Source organism: Meleagris gallopavo, chromosome 5 (genome assembly GCF_905368555.1).
Source record: "Meleagris gallopavo chromosome 5, MGAL_WU_HG_1.1, whole genome shotgun sequence".
Classification (NCBI taxonomy): Eukaryota; Metazoa; Chordata; class Aves; order Galliformes; family Phasianidae; genus Meleagris; species Meleagris gallopavo.
This window is the reverse complement of record NC_139408.1, coordinates 42,810,395-42,828,797: the sequence shown is the minus strand read 5'-3', so window position 1 is coordinate 42,828,797 and position 18,403 is coordinate 42,810,395. Positions and strand designations below refer to the sequence as shown.

The 18,403-nt window shown below is 35.9% G+C and overlaps 1 protein-coding gene across 3 annotated transcripts in view; it reads right to left on the bottom strand.

Annotated features, from left to right (window-relative positions):
• Window positions 1–502: 502 nt before the first annotated feature.
• Window positions 503–18,403, bottom strand: part of SPATA7 (spermatogenesis associated 7) — a 35,167-nt gene continuing 17,266 nt past the window's right edge. For 2 of the 3 annotated variants that reach the window (XM_085225466.1, XM_085225468.1), the window contains exons 5-12: window positions 14,028–14,161; window positions 6,215–6,693; window positions 5,456–5,522; window positions 4,712–4,782; window positions 3,539–3,592; window positions 2,368–2,445; window positions 1,666–1,723; window positions 503–1,344 (exon numbers count right to left, since the gene is read on the bottom strand). In XM_085225466.1, coding sequence (XP_085081592.1) covers window positions 853–1,344; window positions 1,666–1,723; window positions 2,368–2,445; window positions 3,539–3,592; window positions 4,712–4,782; window positions 5,456–5,522; window positions 6,215–6,693; window positions 14,028–14,161 — 1,433 coding nt within the window. In that variant the 3' untranslated portion in view covers window positions 503–852. The remainder of the gene's footprint in view (window positions 1,345–1,665; window positions 1,724–2,367; window positions 2,446–3,538; window positions 3,593–4,711; window positions 4,783–5,455; window positions 5,523–6,214; window positions 6,694–14,027; window positions 14,162–18,403) is intronic. The other variant, XM_085225467.1, reaches the window with a different exon arrangement.

The following is an 18,403-nucleotide window of genomic DNA, read 5'->3' as shown; positions in this document are numbered from 1 at the left end:
AAACAAGCTGCATGTGTACTGAACATCTTAAAAGCTGCTGTATGCAGCAGCTAGAACTGTACGTCTGTTTCTGGCATGAGACCAGCTAATGGTGCAAAATGGTTTTTATATCTTTTGATGTAGGGAATAAGACAGTTCAGTTCATAGTTGAGAAAGGAGGAATGATCAGCTAGCAATATCAGAAAGAAATGCTTATTTTTGGAAAGTTGCCTGTTGATACTCAAGCCTTATTTCATTCAAGCTAATGCAAGGAAACCTTGTTTGCTATGTTCTACAGGTACTGTGAAAAGAAAAAAATGAGATAAGAACATCATGCTCCAGTGGGATTTAACATCAAACAATGGCTGAACACGAAGAAAGGAAATAATGCTGCTGCCTTCCAGGCTGAACAAACAGTTCTGTCTCTGCTCTGCAGGTAAGCAGTACATCATATTTCGTGTGGGTAAATTGAATTCTTCTTGCGAACTACAAAAATCTTGCATCTTTATAACATGAACCACCATTATATTAGAAATGTCATCAATTAATTTTATTTGTCATAAATAAAAACAAATATTTTGTAACTCTGAAGCTTTCTATAAAATATGCATCTAATTTTATTATTCCCAAAAGTTAGTTTTGGGCTATACGTTTATAGAGAAAATATACAAAGTATTTTTTTAAGTCATTTTACCCTTTACAGTCTACATCAGTAAAGAAATGTTCACTGATCTGTAATAAATACTCTACTAAAGAGAATTCAGTAATTCTGTTAAAACATCTGAAGATAAACAATTTACTTCTCTTTATTTAGCGAATGGCAATTCTCTACAAAAATAGTTTTCTCCCTATTTAACAGCTAAATTTTGGCCACTATGATGAGTGGTCATGTGTGATCTGAAGGACCTCTGCAAAGTTTTCCTCAAGATCATCAAGTTCCTTGTTGGCTTCCAAATCACTGTCACAAGTAATCAAGTTTAGAGTTTCCTCACATGAGGGTGAAGCGTCTGGGTCTTCAGATTTCACACAAGCATGAGACTCTGTCTCAGCGTTCATCATTTCATCAACATCTTCTGAAAAGTCACCCTTGCTCTCTGTCTTCTTTGAATTTTCACTGCATAATGGCACTTCATATGCACTTGGTTTCTTTGATAACAAATCCATGGTCTTAAAGAATTCTTCACTTTTCATAGCTTTTCCTTGCTTCCGATTTCTACTGCAAAACTCAAGCTGTTCCATCATATTAACCTTTCCCAGATCCAGTGACTCAAAGGCTTCCCAGCCTGCGTGGATTTGCTCAGCATCACTGTGTGGGCTGCAGCCAAGGTCTTCTTTAAGCACATCCAACAGGTGCCGCATTTTGCTCTAGGGTGTGAAGAAATAAAGGATGACACCCCTGCAGCTAAAGCCCATTGCACTTATCTGCCCAGAACTCAGGGCTTCATTCTGGTTACAGAAATGGAGGTTGCTTGCAACTGAGTGACTAAATTATATAGCAAGAGTCACCAAACTGAGTTGACTATTGTCACTTTTTTTGTGACTATGCCTTACTCCTGTAAGTCTCCAAATATCTTATAAAGACGTTCCACTGATTATTATGGTTATGTACACAAGATAACATACCAGTGCCTTTCCACAGTACTTTGGAAATGTGGAAAGTGAGAATATTACAGAGGCAGTACCTACCTCATCCAAACGGTTCTTATTTTCTTGTATATGACATTCAAACAATTGTTCCAGAACTCTACAAATTAATAAATAAATAAATCAGGTAACACAAACAAAACCATGTTCTAACAACCCTACTACCTGATTTTTATTTCTTAGCTGAAGAGGACCCTAATATTGTTTTAATTAAGCTCTGTCACAAAGAAGGCTACTTGGAGCCTTTATTCTACAGGTAAGCAAAGAATCTGGGAGTAATGCTCACATCCATGAATAATTACTTATTGTTTAATTATTTTTAAAAAAATATGACTTAGTAACTAATGAACCCTTATCTGGAACAGTATGTAATCCTTACAATGCATACTGAAGGCTGAATTCATACTGGAACAGGAACAAGGACAGAAAGGCAATGGAAGAAGTACTGTATCAAAGATTAATAACTTTGTTTATTTAGCAAAACAGATCTTGCAGAGTAAGACTATTTTTTTCTTAGCATTGTTCCACATAGATCAGTTTCTAATAGAGGCTGCATCTCATGTTACATTGGAGTAGACTGAAATAGATGACCTGCAGCTCTTTCTCAGTCCTCTTTTCTTATATAAAGTAAGAATCAAAAGGAAATAAAATAAGCAAGGGGTAACTGAGTATTTATATATTCTTAAAAGGCAACAACATGTATACTGACATAGCATTACGAATTTTAAAACAGCCATAATCTACCTGTTAGAAAACAGCCCAATGTCAAGAATGTCATTTGTTACATCTTCAATGAAAGTTAAATATAAATGGTCATCTTCTCTGGAGGAAGAACAGAAAGCTCAATGTTAAGTGTTTAAAAATAGAGACAACTACCTAGCCCTTCGCTCAGTTCAAAAAATAATAATAAAAAAATCACTATGGTGTTTCACACTTATGCTACATTTCTCTTGTGTTGTAAATTAGCAAAGAGCATGATGAGGAAAGAGGCAAACGTAAAGCATTAACAACCTGCTTTGCACTCAGAAAGGAAGTGGGAAGAAAGTAGAAGATTGCAGTCTGGTGTTCTAGTGAAAGGCTTCCAAAGGAGCTTCTTGAGAATCTGACTGCAGCTCAAAATTGCGAGTCCTCAGTGGGAGCACAGAAGAGTAAGTGCTTGTTGGCAGCCTCCATTCCTTTCAAATGACAACTCTAGAATACCAAGTCCTTGTTTGTGTGCTGTGTGACTTTTACCTCTTTGAATCTTTGAAACTCAGGTATTTTTTCATTTCTAAACTCCGTTGCTACCTCCCCAGTAATCCCCTTTTAAAAAAAAAGATTTAAATGCTGTTTCTCAAATTCATAGCATCTTTCTAAATATCCCAAAGTATCCAAGCTTAATCATCCTCCAGTAGTAAACAGAAAATAACAAGACTGATACAACTTTCATGATTATGTAAGAGTTGTCATCCAGTCTGAAGACTAGTCATTTTTGGTTCCATCTATGAAAGATGATCTATATTACATGCTTAAGGTTAGACAAGAACAAGACTATCTAAAGCATGAAGATATCAGACCACTTTCCTGAGGTCATATGAGAGATCACTGACAAAAATCAAATCTCCGAGCAAAAATTCGGTGAGAATTCACCTCAACTCCACATTTTAACCTTTCTAGTTTCTAATTTGCTCCAGACAGATTTTAGTCCAAAAAAAGAACTGAAAATGTTTGAAGTGTAGCCTCTGGATAATAGCAATCTATCTTACCTCCAAAATTATAATGAATTTTCTTCACGTTTGGATTGACATGGAAGTTGCTAACTTACATATAAATTCATAGATCAGTTTTACTATAGATTGTGAAGTTTATTCTGAGTCCTTATATATTGTTTCATCACTTTTCCAAACTAGCAGAAAAATGGTGAAAATATACTTACACAGCCTCAATATTCATCCTTGCTGAAAGCTGCTCAGAATACAGTGATGCCTCTCTAATCAGAAAAATCAGAAGGTAAGAAACAGTGAAGAGCAACATTATGAAAACCCTGCATAGTACCCTGCATCTCATGCTCTTCTGGAATCATCTGCCTGTCCTGTTCCTCTACTCCTTGGAGTAACAAAAACAGAAGTTCTGAAACCCTGTTCCAATAGAAAAATTCACTACCTACCTTGAAGCCTGAAAGGCAATAGTTGAAGAGTATTATGGCACCTTACTAAATGCAGTTTTCTGACTGATAACTCAAAAAGAGGTAATCCATAAAAAACGCTTTTACCTCAACATGATTTGGTATTTAATTGGGTAAGGCTCTCTGTGTCATTTGCCACACAGTAGACTTCAGGAAGGATGAATGCCCAATTCATAATCTTTGGAACAGGTCTATAAATGAACTCTGACAGACCGATCTTAAATATACCATATGGAGTTTGCAAATCATCAATTGGAATAATGGAGTTTATAGACTAAGCTAACTTAATACCTGGATTACTAAAAGAGGTATTTGTTTCTATTAAATAACAGCTGTTACATTGATAGTAAGAAACCCAACCCATTAGATTTCTATGCAAAGGCCACAGAGTAAATCAGCAAGTAAAGTATGATTCTATTCTCCAGCAATAAGGAGAATGAGCTAGGAGCCCTTGGTTCAGGGCTTCATTTTCAACACTGTTCTTGTATTTAAAACAACGTTCTAATGTTCAGAAAAGGATATGGAAAATACGTTAGGTCTGGAACTTTAGCATCTCTTAGAATGAAAAGCCTAGATTTCTGGAAACTCATCTTCCTGAAAGGTATGCCAATACTGTAACTGACGTACAGCTACAGTACATTAAATACATAGTTTATAAGCTCACAGTTATATACAGAACTAAAGTTGTATTAAGTTCTCATTAGTCTCACTCCTTACAAAAAAAAAAGAAAAATCACATTTATTTCAGAAGTCTCTTTCTTAATTGCTTACTTCATCAAAAGAAAACTAAACTGTGGAGTTGGAAAAGGCCATTCATTGAAAACTAACAAATTATATAAGTAATGGCTTACTGGCCTAAGAAAAAGTTGTATTGAAACCTGAAAAGAATACTTCAACTATTTCTTCCTGCTGTAAATTGGGTACCTCAGAAAGGAGTATGGAAAAGCAGCTATTCCTCTCTCAGGCTCATCCATATTGTATCTTTTATCTTCACTCTAGAATGCAAAAGTAAAATATTTACTATCAATGAAAATACGCAGTAAATTATATCAATACTGAGCACCCAGCTACTGAAATTATATATTTGCAACCATCTGTGACTGCAACATGAAATAATAGGGAGCAGGTAGAACCTGAAGTGGTGTAACTGTTCAGTAAAAAATTTTGCATTAAGCAGAAATGAAAGAAAACAACAGCAAGGAAAGCATTTCTGCCTACTGGGTTGGATATTTCCTAAGAGGAAGGGACTTCTTAGTCCCAATACTTCTGTCTCAGGCTTTATATATATGTTAACCAACGCAAAATAAAGAAAAAAATCCTTGTAACAGAGGCAAAAAGGTCTGCTGATAAATAACATGCCAATTATTTATGTCCTTTACAGATAATTAAGCATGCCAGTGCCTCTCTAAAACTGTTTGGGAAAAAAAAAAAAAAAACAACCCACTTTCAAAACTCTTATTTTCTAAGCTCGGTATTTTTTTCTTACCACTTCTGCTCATTCTTCTAAGATTTTCTCCTCCATCTAACTAATTTATCTTAGAATAACAAAGAAAATGAAACCTTATTCAATTGTATACTGCTGTGCCAGAGATGACTTATATAATCCAAAATGATAGTGAAGGGTGGGGAAAAACTATCTAGATGACTGATAGATGATGATTGTATTACCTTCACTGTCATCTTCTGCTGTTCAGTCATAACTTTTCTCTCAGATCCTTTATCTGCACTTGGAAAGCTACAAAATTTAGAAATGTATTAGATCTCTAAGGCAGCTACTTTCAAGGTAAGCAGAACGTGAATACCAGTGCCACCCACTGTGGAAATTCAGACATTCCGTTCCCATGAATTTGAAAGGAACCTAGTACTAAAATGCTTGAACAGTTTCTAAAGTTTTATCATGTGAATAGAAGTCTGGCAGAAATTAAAATATAGTTAAGTCTGAACACTAACGCTAGCCAAACAGAAGTGTTCCAAATCCATTTTTTGACTGTATATTTACAGAGGATAAATAAAATATCCACAATAATTGTTCTGAATTGAGAATGACTAAGGACACAAGATTCATCTTTAGGAAATAGTAACAGTAATAACAACTAAATCAAAACTTTATTTTCTAAGCAGAATTTCAGTGTAAGAGAAGAGCATTAGTATACTTCATATTGGATATATCTGAAGGCATTTAAATTAAAATTATTAAAAGGCAATGAAAAGTTGCATTCAAGAAAAAAACAGTTTCTTTGCATGATGTGTTAATGAATTGGAAGGTATGAGAATATGCGTCAACAGGGGGGGAAGACATGCATACTTAACCGCAGTTAATTCTTTAGAAGACAGAAAGCACAAATATACACCACACAGAACAGTAAATAGAATAGTAGCAGGTAAGCAAAATTCCACAATTGCAAAACAAAGTTTTAATCTCTGTACCTGATCACATCAGTCTGTGTTTCAGCTTCCACGTGTCGCTTGCAGTGCTTTTTCCTTTTCCTTTGAGCAGCAGTGTAATACCTATACCCGAGCAGGGCAGATTTAGCATCTGATATTAAGGTGCGTGGAGTAAAAGGTTTCCGGCTGCTGGTAAACAATTCTGAGTGTCTGTCCAGAAGATCCCCACTGTATATTTTGGAGTTGCTTTCCTGACGCCTCTGAGAATGACTGATGCTCACAAAGCTATCAGAGGAGCAACAGCTTGAAACTCCGGAGCGTTTTCTTGGTGTGCTTGACGTACTGACACTTGAGTTTGAGTTAGATGCATTAGATCTATTCCAAGAATGTTTTCTGGCACATTTCACTGGACTGGAGTGAAGCAAGCCAAGCTCACCATAAGGTGACATTGCTCTTGACAGGTATGGTGTGTGCTCAACACAGGAGAACAGACTGTCTTTATCTTCTACTTCCAAGGGATTCTAGAAAAAAATTAAACCAAGATTTGATTGCTTTGCAAGCGACCAGCTTTGTTCAAGTTGATACCCCAGCTATTTTTGCTACCAACTCGGAGATGTTTTTGACCTAAAATGAAACTGCTTTCAGAGCAGCTCCAGTGCTAATAAGTATTGACATCCTGATGGGAAAAGATTGAAGTTACCTTATTTTTAGATCAAAACCACAGAACATTTATAAAAGTCAAGGAGATAATAATCATTGAATTGAGACAAATGATTTTATCTGGGTATCTTCTGTTGGTTCTGCCCAGACAAAGTAAGGTAAGTAGATATTATCCACAATTATCCTGATGACACTACCTAGATTCTCTTTGCGTGTGGATTTCTTGCCTCTCTCTGCAAATCCTATTAGATTCAAGATTTATCACACAGCAGCTATCTTTATAAAATATACATTCTGCAAGGGAAACCACTCACTGATTCATCTTAGATCGAAAAGGAAACTATGTAATGTGGTTTAAGATACAGAGTAAGGAAACTGTAACTAGCTGCTTATTCCCTGTGTAACCTTTTTCTTTCACCTGTGGGTGCAAGATGCATATCCTTGGTAAGACTGCAGAAAACTTTCCAACAATTTTATTTTTTGTTGTGTCAATTCTTATGAGAAACAGCATGCTAATAGCAGAGACAAGAATCCTGAGTTGGATGGGGCCCACAAGGATCACTGAGTCCAATTCCTAACTACACCCAGGACTACCCAAAAATCAAATCCTATGTCTGAGAGCATCCAAATGCTCCATAATTTTTGGCAGTTTGGTGCTGTCTCTACTGCTCTGAGGAGACTGTTCCAGTGCCCAACCACCCTCTGGTAAAGAACCAAATCAATCCTCCCCTGACACAGCTCCATGCCATTCCCTTGGGTCCTGTCATTGTCATCAGAGAGCAGAGCTCAGCACTGCTCCTCTGTAAGGAGCTGTAGGCTTCCATGAGGCCTCCCCTCAGCCTGCTCTATTCTGGGCCAAACAAACCAAGAGACCTCAGTTGCCCTCGTAGCTTTTGTCCACCAGATACTTCACCATCTCTGTAGTCCTACTTTAGAGTCTCTTTAATGGTTTTATGTCTTTCTTATATTGTAGAGCCCAAAACTGCACAGTGCTTGAGGTGAGGCTGCAAAATGCAGAGCAGAGTGTGACAAATCTTAAGGTAATACCGTGCAAGCCATATAATACAAGACAAAACAGCTAGAATAGAACAACATCTGACAAAGCCCAATTCAAAGCCAACAACTACAAACTTAAATCATTTCAGTTCATGTCTAATTAAATAGTCATATTACTGTTCCTTACAGTCAGTTTTCTTAGCTACACAGCAACTGCATCAGTAAATTCTGCAACAGTTAAATGGATGTATACAAATAGAGATGTTTCATATGACAATTTCTAAGGCCAAGGAGGGAACACATTTTTAACAGACCTGAAGTTCAAGTTCAGATAGGCCAATACAGAAATTAACTTGCTGATATGCCTCCCATCTGAACGAATAATAGGAATTTTGCAAGATAATCAGCTGCTGTGAGACTTCTGAAGCCTTCTACTTTGAGAATGCAGGTGTGCTGTGGGAAAAGTAAAGACACTTGGAAATCTTCGTATGTTTGTAAACTCGTGACACTACAGCCTAGTAATATAGATTATAGTAATGTATGATAGATTAACCTGTGTAATGCTTGATGATCATAAATGCACAGAATTTCTATTCTACCATTCAATTTCTACAACAAAGCTTTTAAGAACACCCAAGTAATGACTTCTATTGCAAAAATGTTGTTCTGCATAACTGCTAATGTTAATGCTTTGAACCTACACTATTCCAGTTTTTACCTTTTAGAACTGCTTTGTATTTTAAATTAAAACTCAAGATAATCAATTATACTTTATAGTATGCAGTAAAAGCTATTTAAAAGGAATATTAAAAAATGTAGCTAATCATCAACATTAAATCAGAACACACTGCTGTCATGCTGTTTATTTTCTGCACAATTCCACACAACTTCCTCCCGAATCAGTAGAACGATCTGTTCCAGTACCCCAGAATTTGCACAACCACCGATGCAAAGAGGTAATTTTATTTTTAGTTAGCTGAGCCAAAAAAGCCCTTCTTGATGGTGTCTCACATTTGCCAACTTAATTTTACCACTACAGCACAATTAAATGCTGAACCGATAACATGCAGTAACAATGCCAAACAAATGCCTGTGTTAGCAAGCAGCACAATTAAGGCTTACCAGAGTGACTGTTTGCATATAAAATAGTTGCAGTGGTAGCTCGGCACTATAAATATACAAAAATATATAAGACTGGAAAGTTCCAGAATCCACCTATATATATATATTTATTTTGCAGAGTTAATTCCACACCTTTCCATATGTATTATAAGCAGCTTTTTTTGGTTGTATGCTTCTTACTCTCAGTGACTGGAGCTGCAAAATAGATCAGACTGTAGAAGCATTTGTTAACATGGGATGATGACTGCTGCCTCATCATATAGGGAAAAAAAAGGAACAGCCAAAAAACAAAACAAAACATACTAATGAGAACTACTACTCATGAAAGCCACACGATCTCTTTCATGGATCTAGTTGAATTAATCCTAAAACAAGATAAAAAGATAGGGTAAACATGACAATAAACTATAAGCTTTCTTTATTTTTGAGGAAGTTTAGGAAATTCTTCTAAAATATGTCATAAGCAGAACAGACATAGTGACTAGCTAAGTAGATCCACAAACCCTACCTGTATTTGTGTCAATCTTGAGTTATATTCATTCAAGTACTGAGAAAGATAATGTATTTTGAACCCCTCATCCTAGGCTAAACCTTTATTGCTCAAACAGAAAGGGAACAAAGCCTCTGGATATACAGAGAGACAGTATCAGGAACAAGGAGCTATGTGGCTGACTTCAAAAAGATTTGAAGGAATGCAGAATAATGCTGTTTGTCTGTAATTTGTCAATGTTTTAGAAAAGTCAATTGTAAGTAAATATGTTAATCTACCATCATAGCTCATACCTTATCATCTGTACTGTCAAGATACAGAAACTGCAATTTGGTAATAAATGAACATTTGATTCTTTTAACTTGACACAGCTCAGTTTGTAAGCTGCTACTATTGCTGTAAGTCAACTGAATTCCTGTTCTCTGCTCCTCAGACAGAGTAAATGATTTCATTTATTAAGCGACTAACTTTCTTAATCTTCTTTACATTTGCTAGTCTCACAACCCCCCTTATACATCACCTGTTCCTTTCCTTATACACTTTGATATTTACTTAAAGACTGAGAAAATTAAGAGAGAAAATTCACACAAACCCAGGAACAAGTAAGATCTGAATGAATACAATCAGTCTGCATACTGGCATCAAAAATACCCATTTTCCTCATTCTAAATTACATTCCTGTTACGTTTTCTATACGCACGTGAATGTGTTATTGAGTTGTACAATGTGATACATCACTGCTTCCATCAAGAAGCCTGATGTTATTAAGAAGGGAAATTACTGAATGTGCATGTGGAAACACATTTATTCAAACAACCAATATGGGAGGTGGTTGCTGTTACAAAGCCAGAAAAGAAATAGAACATCGAATGTAGGATATAGAATATATTGAACATTCCTGATGAAAACATCTTATGACATTCAGAAGGTTCTTCTGTTCTCTTTTAGTTGCTCACATATATCATTCTGACAAGAACTAATTCAAGCATGAGTCTTCAGACTCATCGTAACAGTGTAATAAATCTTTAAACACAAAGCATTTGAGGAGGTAACTCACATAGCCATGCATGTGCTCTGCATAAAAAATTAATAGATATTATAAACTGCTAATGGTGTTTCCTAATCTATTTTTCATATTCACAAGCATATAAAAGGTCATACCTGTCATTCTTAAGAAATCAAGGACTCAAAAATCAGACTGAAATCCATCTTGAAATGTGAAGCAGTCCTTCAGCAGTAAAAGACAATTACAACTCATTTAAAATGGCTAAAATCCCTTCAACTGACATTTGGCATGGAGTAATTTCTTTTAAAAATATTTAGCAGTCAGAAATGCCTATTAATATGATTATCTAAACATGGAATATGAAGCAGCAAGCCTTGCTCAAATTAGAGTTTTTACTCATGGGAAACTCATTTCAGATTTTCTTGCTTCATAATTAAGTCATATTTAGCTTCACAAGTTTCACTCACTGAACATGACATTTGCCAGACTGCATCAAAAAGCCCTTTCTGTTGTAAGAAAATCACTTCAAGTAATTAACTTAAGACTGAGTGTATGTACTTAATTTGATGGTAGAGAAACGTCTGGATGCCCACAGTGTGCTGCTTATTCATCCTCAAGATTTGGAGACTTAAAATACTCACTTCAAATCATCTATCTGCAAAGACGCACAAAGTTATCAGCTGTTTCAGCATCCAAATCTGTAGCTTATTGTACTGTTTTGATAAACATTCACACATTATGTCAATCATCAACGTTAAGTAGCATGGAAATAGAAAAGAGAAGTATAGCAGTCTCCTGTACATCTTATGCTTTCTTTGCTCCTCTGTTTGACTGTGAGAGAAATTACTGTCTTTTAAGCACCTTAATTGAGAGCGATCCCATCAGAAGGCTGCCCCATTGGGCATTTTGAAAATCAGCTGGCTCCTCAGCCTCTCACATTTGGGTCTCTGCTAAAAGCACAGAAATGCATGATGCAGCATAACCATCTATCACACCTTAGCCCATGTGTCAGTTTAGTGATCTAAATACTCTCCTTTAAAGATAATCTATGATTTTAATAAAACTCAGTAATGAAACTTAGGTCACCACAAGAGAAATAACTTTCTCAGTTAATTTCATGTCACTGTAGATTCTCACATTACAGTAACTTTACATTTATAACTAGATACTAAACGAAGAATTTACTGTTCTTATGCATTCAAACCCTTGCATAAAACAGTGAAAAAGATGACTAGTCAAATTCAAGACACGTTATAGATATTGTTTCATACTCTGTTCAGTGTATAATAAAATACATTGACTAAATCACATAGTAAGTTATAAATTTCTTATAATCGCTATATCTTAGAGGAATAATTTTTGTTCTGTTTTTACCATGCACAAAGCATAGGCTCAATTTAAAACAGTTTCTCTGCTCCAGTACAACATTAAATAATAATAAATGCAGCAATGCAAAAAATGCAGAATGATGAAATAAAGGCAGCAGACTTACTAGAAAGCATAATAAGTGATCGGTAATGAAAATAAAAAGTCAGCTGTGTGAATCAAAACTGACTAGCCCATATTAAGCCTAGAATCTATTCAGACATTGATGTGGTCAGAGCTATAAGTTTTGCTGCAAGTGTATGTTACTCTTAACTCAGTATATATGAGACTCATGTTTTATGAGTCAATAAATCATGCATTACAAAAGTCACATCTCTAACTTTTGTATTCTCATATTTAAATATACTGTTGGCAAAGCCTGGAGTACTCTTCTTGTCCCTTTTTTCCCCACCAGCTACATTGTAAGGCAGTTCTACTTTTTGCCATTACCTCCAACTACCTCTAAAATTCACTGTTTCAATTTTTTTCTGAATCTCATCCCAACTCAGGAATATCCTAATTTAACAACACAATCTTTTCATGTAGTTCCACAAATGAATGATGTTTAGTAGAATCTTAGTTTTCTAGTGGCAACAGATAATGTAGTAATATGATTAACAAATAGCAAAAAAACCTCTCTATCATAGGTATCCCTAGAATTTGCTTTCTAAGTATCACCTATTCTGATAGCTGGTGAAATACAATTAGAATGGCTAAGTTATCTCAACAGTGCATTAGAAAACATCTAATCCTAAAAGGGCAAGAATCCTTCTTTGGTGTATAAACAAGCATAGGAAACCAATGCAATTTTGTCAAATTACGGACTGTTGTATTTAAAAAAGAGGCCAATTACTTCCTCTGCTTACCCTTCCACCAGAAGACTCTCTTACAGATTTTTACTTCTCAACCCTACGGAAGCGAAAAAAAACGAAAAAACAAAACAAAACAAACAACAACAACAAAAAACCCACACCCAAAAAACAAATAAAAAAACAAACAAAAAAAATCAAAAACAAAACAAAAAAAACCCCTCAAACCTGTTATATCAAAAAATCTATTTTTTAAGTGTTGTTAAACACTAATTTGGCAAACCCACAAAAAAATAACTCACAAAATGTATCTTTCTATTGATATTCTAATTGATACATTCAAGTTCAGGCTCAGAATTTTTTGTTGACTTACATCCTGAGGCTAGCATACATAAGGAAAACTGCAGTTACTCTTGGCATGATAAAAACTGCTGTTTCAGGACAACTTTTGATGGGAAAGCGTCTGTAATTAATTAGTAGAACTGAGAAATTATTGTAGGAAGACTTTGTTTTGAAAGTGATTAAAGCAAAGGGAGAGTGACAATCTCAAAATGATGTATTAAAGACCACACATCCTTTTGCTTAGAAATGATAATTTATATAGCAATAAGATATTTTAAGCCCCCTTTACTTGTTTTTGCTGTGAAATAATTAAAGGAATTTATCTACCACCCAGTATGCAGCAAATAGCGCAGAAGGACAAGAATATTATCAACAAAAGGTAACACTTGGATTTTAAATATGACACTTTCTCCCTTTCCTTACTCATGCCTGTGATTTTCATCCATAACTAAGGGCCATGTACTGAATTTCAGAGCATTATGTCTCACTACAATAAGGTCATACACAGATTGCCCACTGCCAATAACAAACATAAGAATGATGCCCTTGGCACCAAAATCAACAAAGTTAAAATAGCATTCTTTTTTTTAGTTGCAAATTGCTCTAATTGCTCTTGTACAGGAATGAATAATATGATATAGTTTATTAGTCTACTTATTATTTGGGAACACACACCATATAACTGGGTGAAATTCCAGTCAAAATAATTGAACCTATATATACTGACAGAAAAGTACTCATCTTCACTCATTTGGACAGCTTAAATGCTATTTTCAATTTCAGTGACAGAGAGAGGACATGGGGATTTGACCTGAGATGATACAGAGAGAATTCAAGGGTAACTACAATTTGGATTTACCAAAAGCACACTTTATCCACGTACCTGCCACCTTTATCAGAAGGCTGAGACAGGGTTGGGTGCATACCAGGAAGACAGTTGTCTTATCTTCTGTTGTTAGAAATATATTAGTCCTCCTTCTAGAACTACTGCTGCATCGGTGATCAGCTGTTATTAGGGGAGGCAAGCCAATTATGATATCTACTAAACGAAATTAAAATATCTACCTTTCCAAAAGAAGTTGACAGCAGCTTTCCACTCTCTCTTGAGCTGGATCGTGAGGCATTTTTGCCCACACTCATTTCTTTTTCATACCTGGCTATCTTCTTTTTCAGTTTCTCTCTTCTCTGTTGGTCAGCAACTTAGGAAAGAGACAAAGTTGGTCAGATCCAATCTGAAATCTTACTCTCTTTTTGTCCCAAGTGATTTGAAAATATCAAAGGGTTTCCCAGATGCTCAGCAAAGCGAGACTATAAAGACAGGCTCCACTCTACTCAGGAATTATGAAAAATTACCTCTATTTTTAGAAGAAAATTAACATTAGAGTATGCTAGCAGCTGAAGCTTCTCTTGTGTATTCTCAGATCTCACAAGTAGCACAAGATTGTGCACTAATTCCAAGATCAGCAATGCTATCAGAACATCCTGCTTGAAAACTCACAAATTTGCTCCTAAACTTTTATGGATAAATCTCCTCTAACTGTACTCTCATCCAATATTTCAGCAAGAAAAAATGTTTGCTGGCTAGCAAATTTGCAATATACAAAAATCCATGTTGAACTTACGTAAAAATAATCTCCCAAATACAGAAATCCTCTGCAAAACAGTACATTCATGTCAAGAGTACAAAGAATGGAGGCAAACTGTGTTGAAAGGGACACTGCCTGATCAGGAGGAAAAACTATTATTGGGGTATGATTTCTATGTTTGAGTTTGCTATCACCTACATCTTAGATAGGTGATAGGTTATCTTAGATAAACAAGAATTGAGTCTAACCCCCCTTTTAAGGCAGATTCCCCACAACAGATCACATGAGTAGGTGTCCAGATGAGTCTTGAATATCTCCAGAGAAGGAGACTCCACAACCTCTATGGGAATCCTCTTCCAGTGCTCCATCACCCTTACTGTAAAGTTCTTCTGCATGTTTGTATGGAATTTCCTTAACATCCATAACTCCTTGTCCTATCACTACACACCACCAAGAAGAGCCTGGCCTCATCCATTCACCTCCCACCTCCCTTTAGATATTTATAAACATTTACCAGATTCCCCCCTCAGTCTTCTTTTCCCCAGGCTGAACAGACACAGGTTACTCAGCCTTTCTTCATACCAAAGATGCTCCAGGCCCTTCATCATCTTTGTGGCTCTCCCCTAGACTTTTTCTAGGAGATCCCTGTCTTTTTTGAACATATGAATGGTTTGTTTGAGACAGACGCACAGAAAGGCCTTTGCATATTTGTTCTTCACTTTCAAAATGTATTTATATCATAGTCCAGTAGACCCCAACCTTCACACAGATTGTAACACTTAGTATATGGAAATATACTTTGTGGGTTGATGTCATACATTCTTCTAGACAGCTGAGAACCACAGCAATCTGGGGACATATAATCATCTTTTAAAATACATGCATCTATGTACAGTAACCTGAGAGACTGAGTCTCTAGGACTCAGTTAAGTGCATATATTAATTTTGTTGAACATTTTAGTCCCCTTTTAAACTACAAGTGATTCTTTCAGATATAAAACCCCCTGCACTCATTCCTGGAAATCCTTTTCTCTTTCAGTTCTTACAATTGATAAGTAAAAGACAAAGTAATTTCTTTTATAGCTGCTGATTTGTTCAGCATATTCCATTAAAGTACTTTCAAAATAAAGTTGCTTTTATTACAGGGAAGCCATTAGCTGAAGTTAAGATATGCTAAATTATACAAATCTCAATTAAAAATACGACTTATAACTGAATTAACCATTAAATCATCATTACCATCAAAACTCATTATTTGTCTTCCTACACTAAATTGTTACTATGTGGCTATTCTAAATTGTTATTATTTCTAATTCTATTTGTCTTAAAAGCTACAGGAAGGCACTCAAAAATTAGTTACATGTGAAAAGTTTAATACGCTTAGATAATTATGCTGGTCTATCAGAGTGTGTCTGTATATGCACACAAATGAAAGCTGTATAAACTGAAGTCTTGCCTACTTCTCAGACAGAACGGTGCACGAGTATTGAAGAAGTATCTTAGGAAACAACAAATGAATGAGTGATAGAGCTCTACAAAGCAAGAATGTAAATCAGAATTACAGGTGTCATTTTGTAAGTACGAGTAGATGGCTGAACGAGAAATTTCTTTACACTGAAGTGCGTAGAAGGAAAGTGGGCTTGTCTTAGAAAACACATGCTTAAACCTCTCACTGCGTGTTCAGCCTGCATACTGTGCCTTACTGGGAGTTTCTCGGCAAAGCATGAAGCTATATGAATATTAACAAAAAAATGAGATCTTTTGTTGTCCCTTTGCCACTCTTTACAAAATAAGGTTTGAGATTTCACACACATGGGCAGACTTGGTCTTTATAACTGGAGGTCAAAACTATAAAAGCCTACTTCTACCGATCTCCTCCATGACTGTGTGCTGTGACTTCTCTCAGCCAAAATATGGCTTGTGCCCAAGTCAAGAGTAAAGAAAGAAAGAACAGTAAGCATGCCAGGATGCTAAGGCTATCTTTGGTTGTCAGAATGACCCACTGGGACTACTGTCACCTAGATGGGAAATGTAAAGCCTTTGCCTCACACCAATGAGCTTATCTCAGCTAATCCATCAAGTGTGTTCCAAAAGCTATAAAGTCATTCATGCATACTACAAGCCAGAGCAGACACATGCAGAATAGAATGGCAGAAAATCCTAGCGGAGTACCCACCATGTTGTCAAATTAAGGAGATCTCGGGCTAGATCTGCTGTAAAAGCTGGAAATTGTAAAACCAGCAAATTCAGAGATAAAGAAATCCCTCTTGAATAGAGTTAATGTAGGCATAAACAGACAACTAGATGTAAGTTAGGACAGCTCTGAGGCAGACAGCAAGCCACACCAACAAGGGAATAGACCCAAAAAATGCATACTGCCAGCCTACCCTTACATTACATATCCTTTCTCCAAGCAAGGACTGAAGAATCCAGACTTTCTGTTTGCTGAACAGAAAATGGTATTTTACAAAATGCCTGAGCATTTGAGGCACTAATTACAAATAACATTACAACTGACAGAAGTTGAAGATACTCCAGACTGCAATACACAATGACTTACACCGCATCTGTGCATATATGACACACAGAAAGAATGAGAGCACTATTCAGGAACAAACACACAGTTTTGAAAAGGAGACGTACATGTTAAAAACTGGAAAGGTTTAACACTGTTCTAGATAGCTTCTGTTTCAAATCACCCTGGAGGTGCTCAAGGCCAGATTAGATGGGGGCCTGGTCTAGTATTAAATGGGGAGGTTGGTGGCCCTGCATGTGGCAGGGGGGTTGGAGATTCATGATCCTTGAGGTCCCTTCCAACCCTGGCCATTCTGTGACTCTGTGAAATCAATTACAGTCATAGCTTCTTTAGTTTTCAGAGAAGTTAATAATCCAAATTTCACAGGATGCCTTTAGAATACTGCCACAGACTAACAGAAAGTAAATATCAACTGAACTTGTTAATAAACAAGTTCTTCATCTCTTTAAAAAGGGTACACTACGTATTTAGGTATTAAAAATACTGCCCACATACCCAAATAACATGAGTTTCTTTTTAAGCCTTGTAGAAGACTTTGAGATTAATGTATCTCATTAACTGCTGTGCTTAAACCACGACAAAGATTTACAGCATAATAAAGAGACAGTGTATTAGATGATAAACAAAGTAGTAATTTTTGTATATCTGATAAATTCAGTCTGCAAAACTAAATAAATTCCATAACTTATTCTACCCACTCCATGAATCTGTTATCTCAATTCTGCTAGCAGTGAGAGTAGGGATAAGAAAAACTATAAATTTTAGAGGTTAAACTGCAGTATTCTCTATAAAGAGCTAACTATAAAACTCTGATCAGACTCTCACAGAACTAAACACTTTTGCTGAGGCCAATTCCTTTTCACAAAGTTTACACTACACTTAGAAAGTGGAGATCAGATTTATATTTCTCTGCTAGCCTTCTGCAGATTTGATTCTTTCTTCCTTAAAACTTGGCTGCAGCAGTGTTCCTAGATACGTGGTTGGAATTATATAAATGTATGGCAAAAAAAATGTGAAAGGAAAAAAAAAAAAAATCATACCTACCACATTCCTAAGCAGCTAGAAAGCTCTGTGCTTAAAAGGATACTATGATTTGGAATGCAAGTGACTGTCCTTCGCTCTGAATTTCTGATCTCTAAATTTATCACATCACATTACAATATACTTTGCGGATTTAACGTTCAAGTAATTTCATTACTGATATAAGTAAGCCAAGATAAACAATTAAATATTATGTTAGCCTTAAATTGACTAGGTCACTGAACAAGGTATCTCAAAAGAATTGTCCAGCATCAAGAATTCCTCCAATGTCTTTTTAT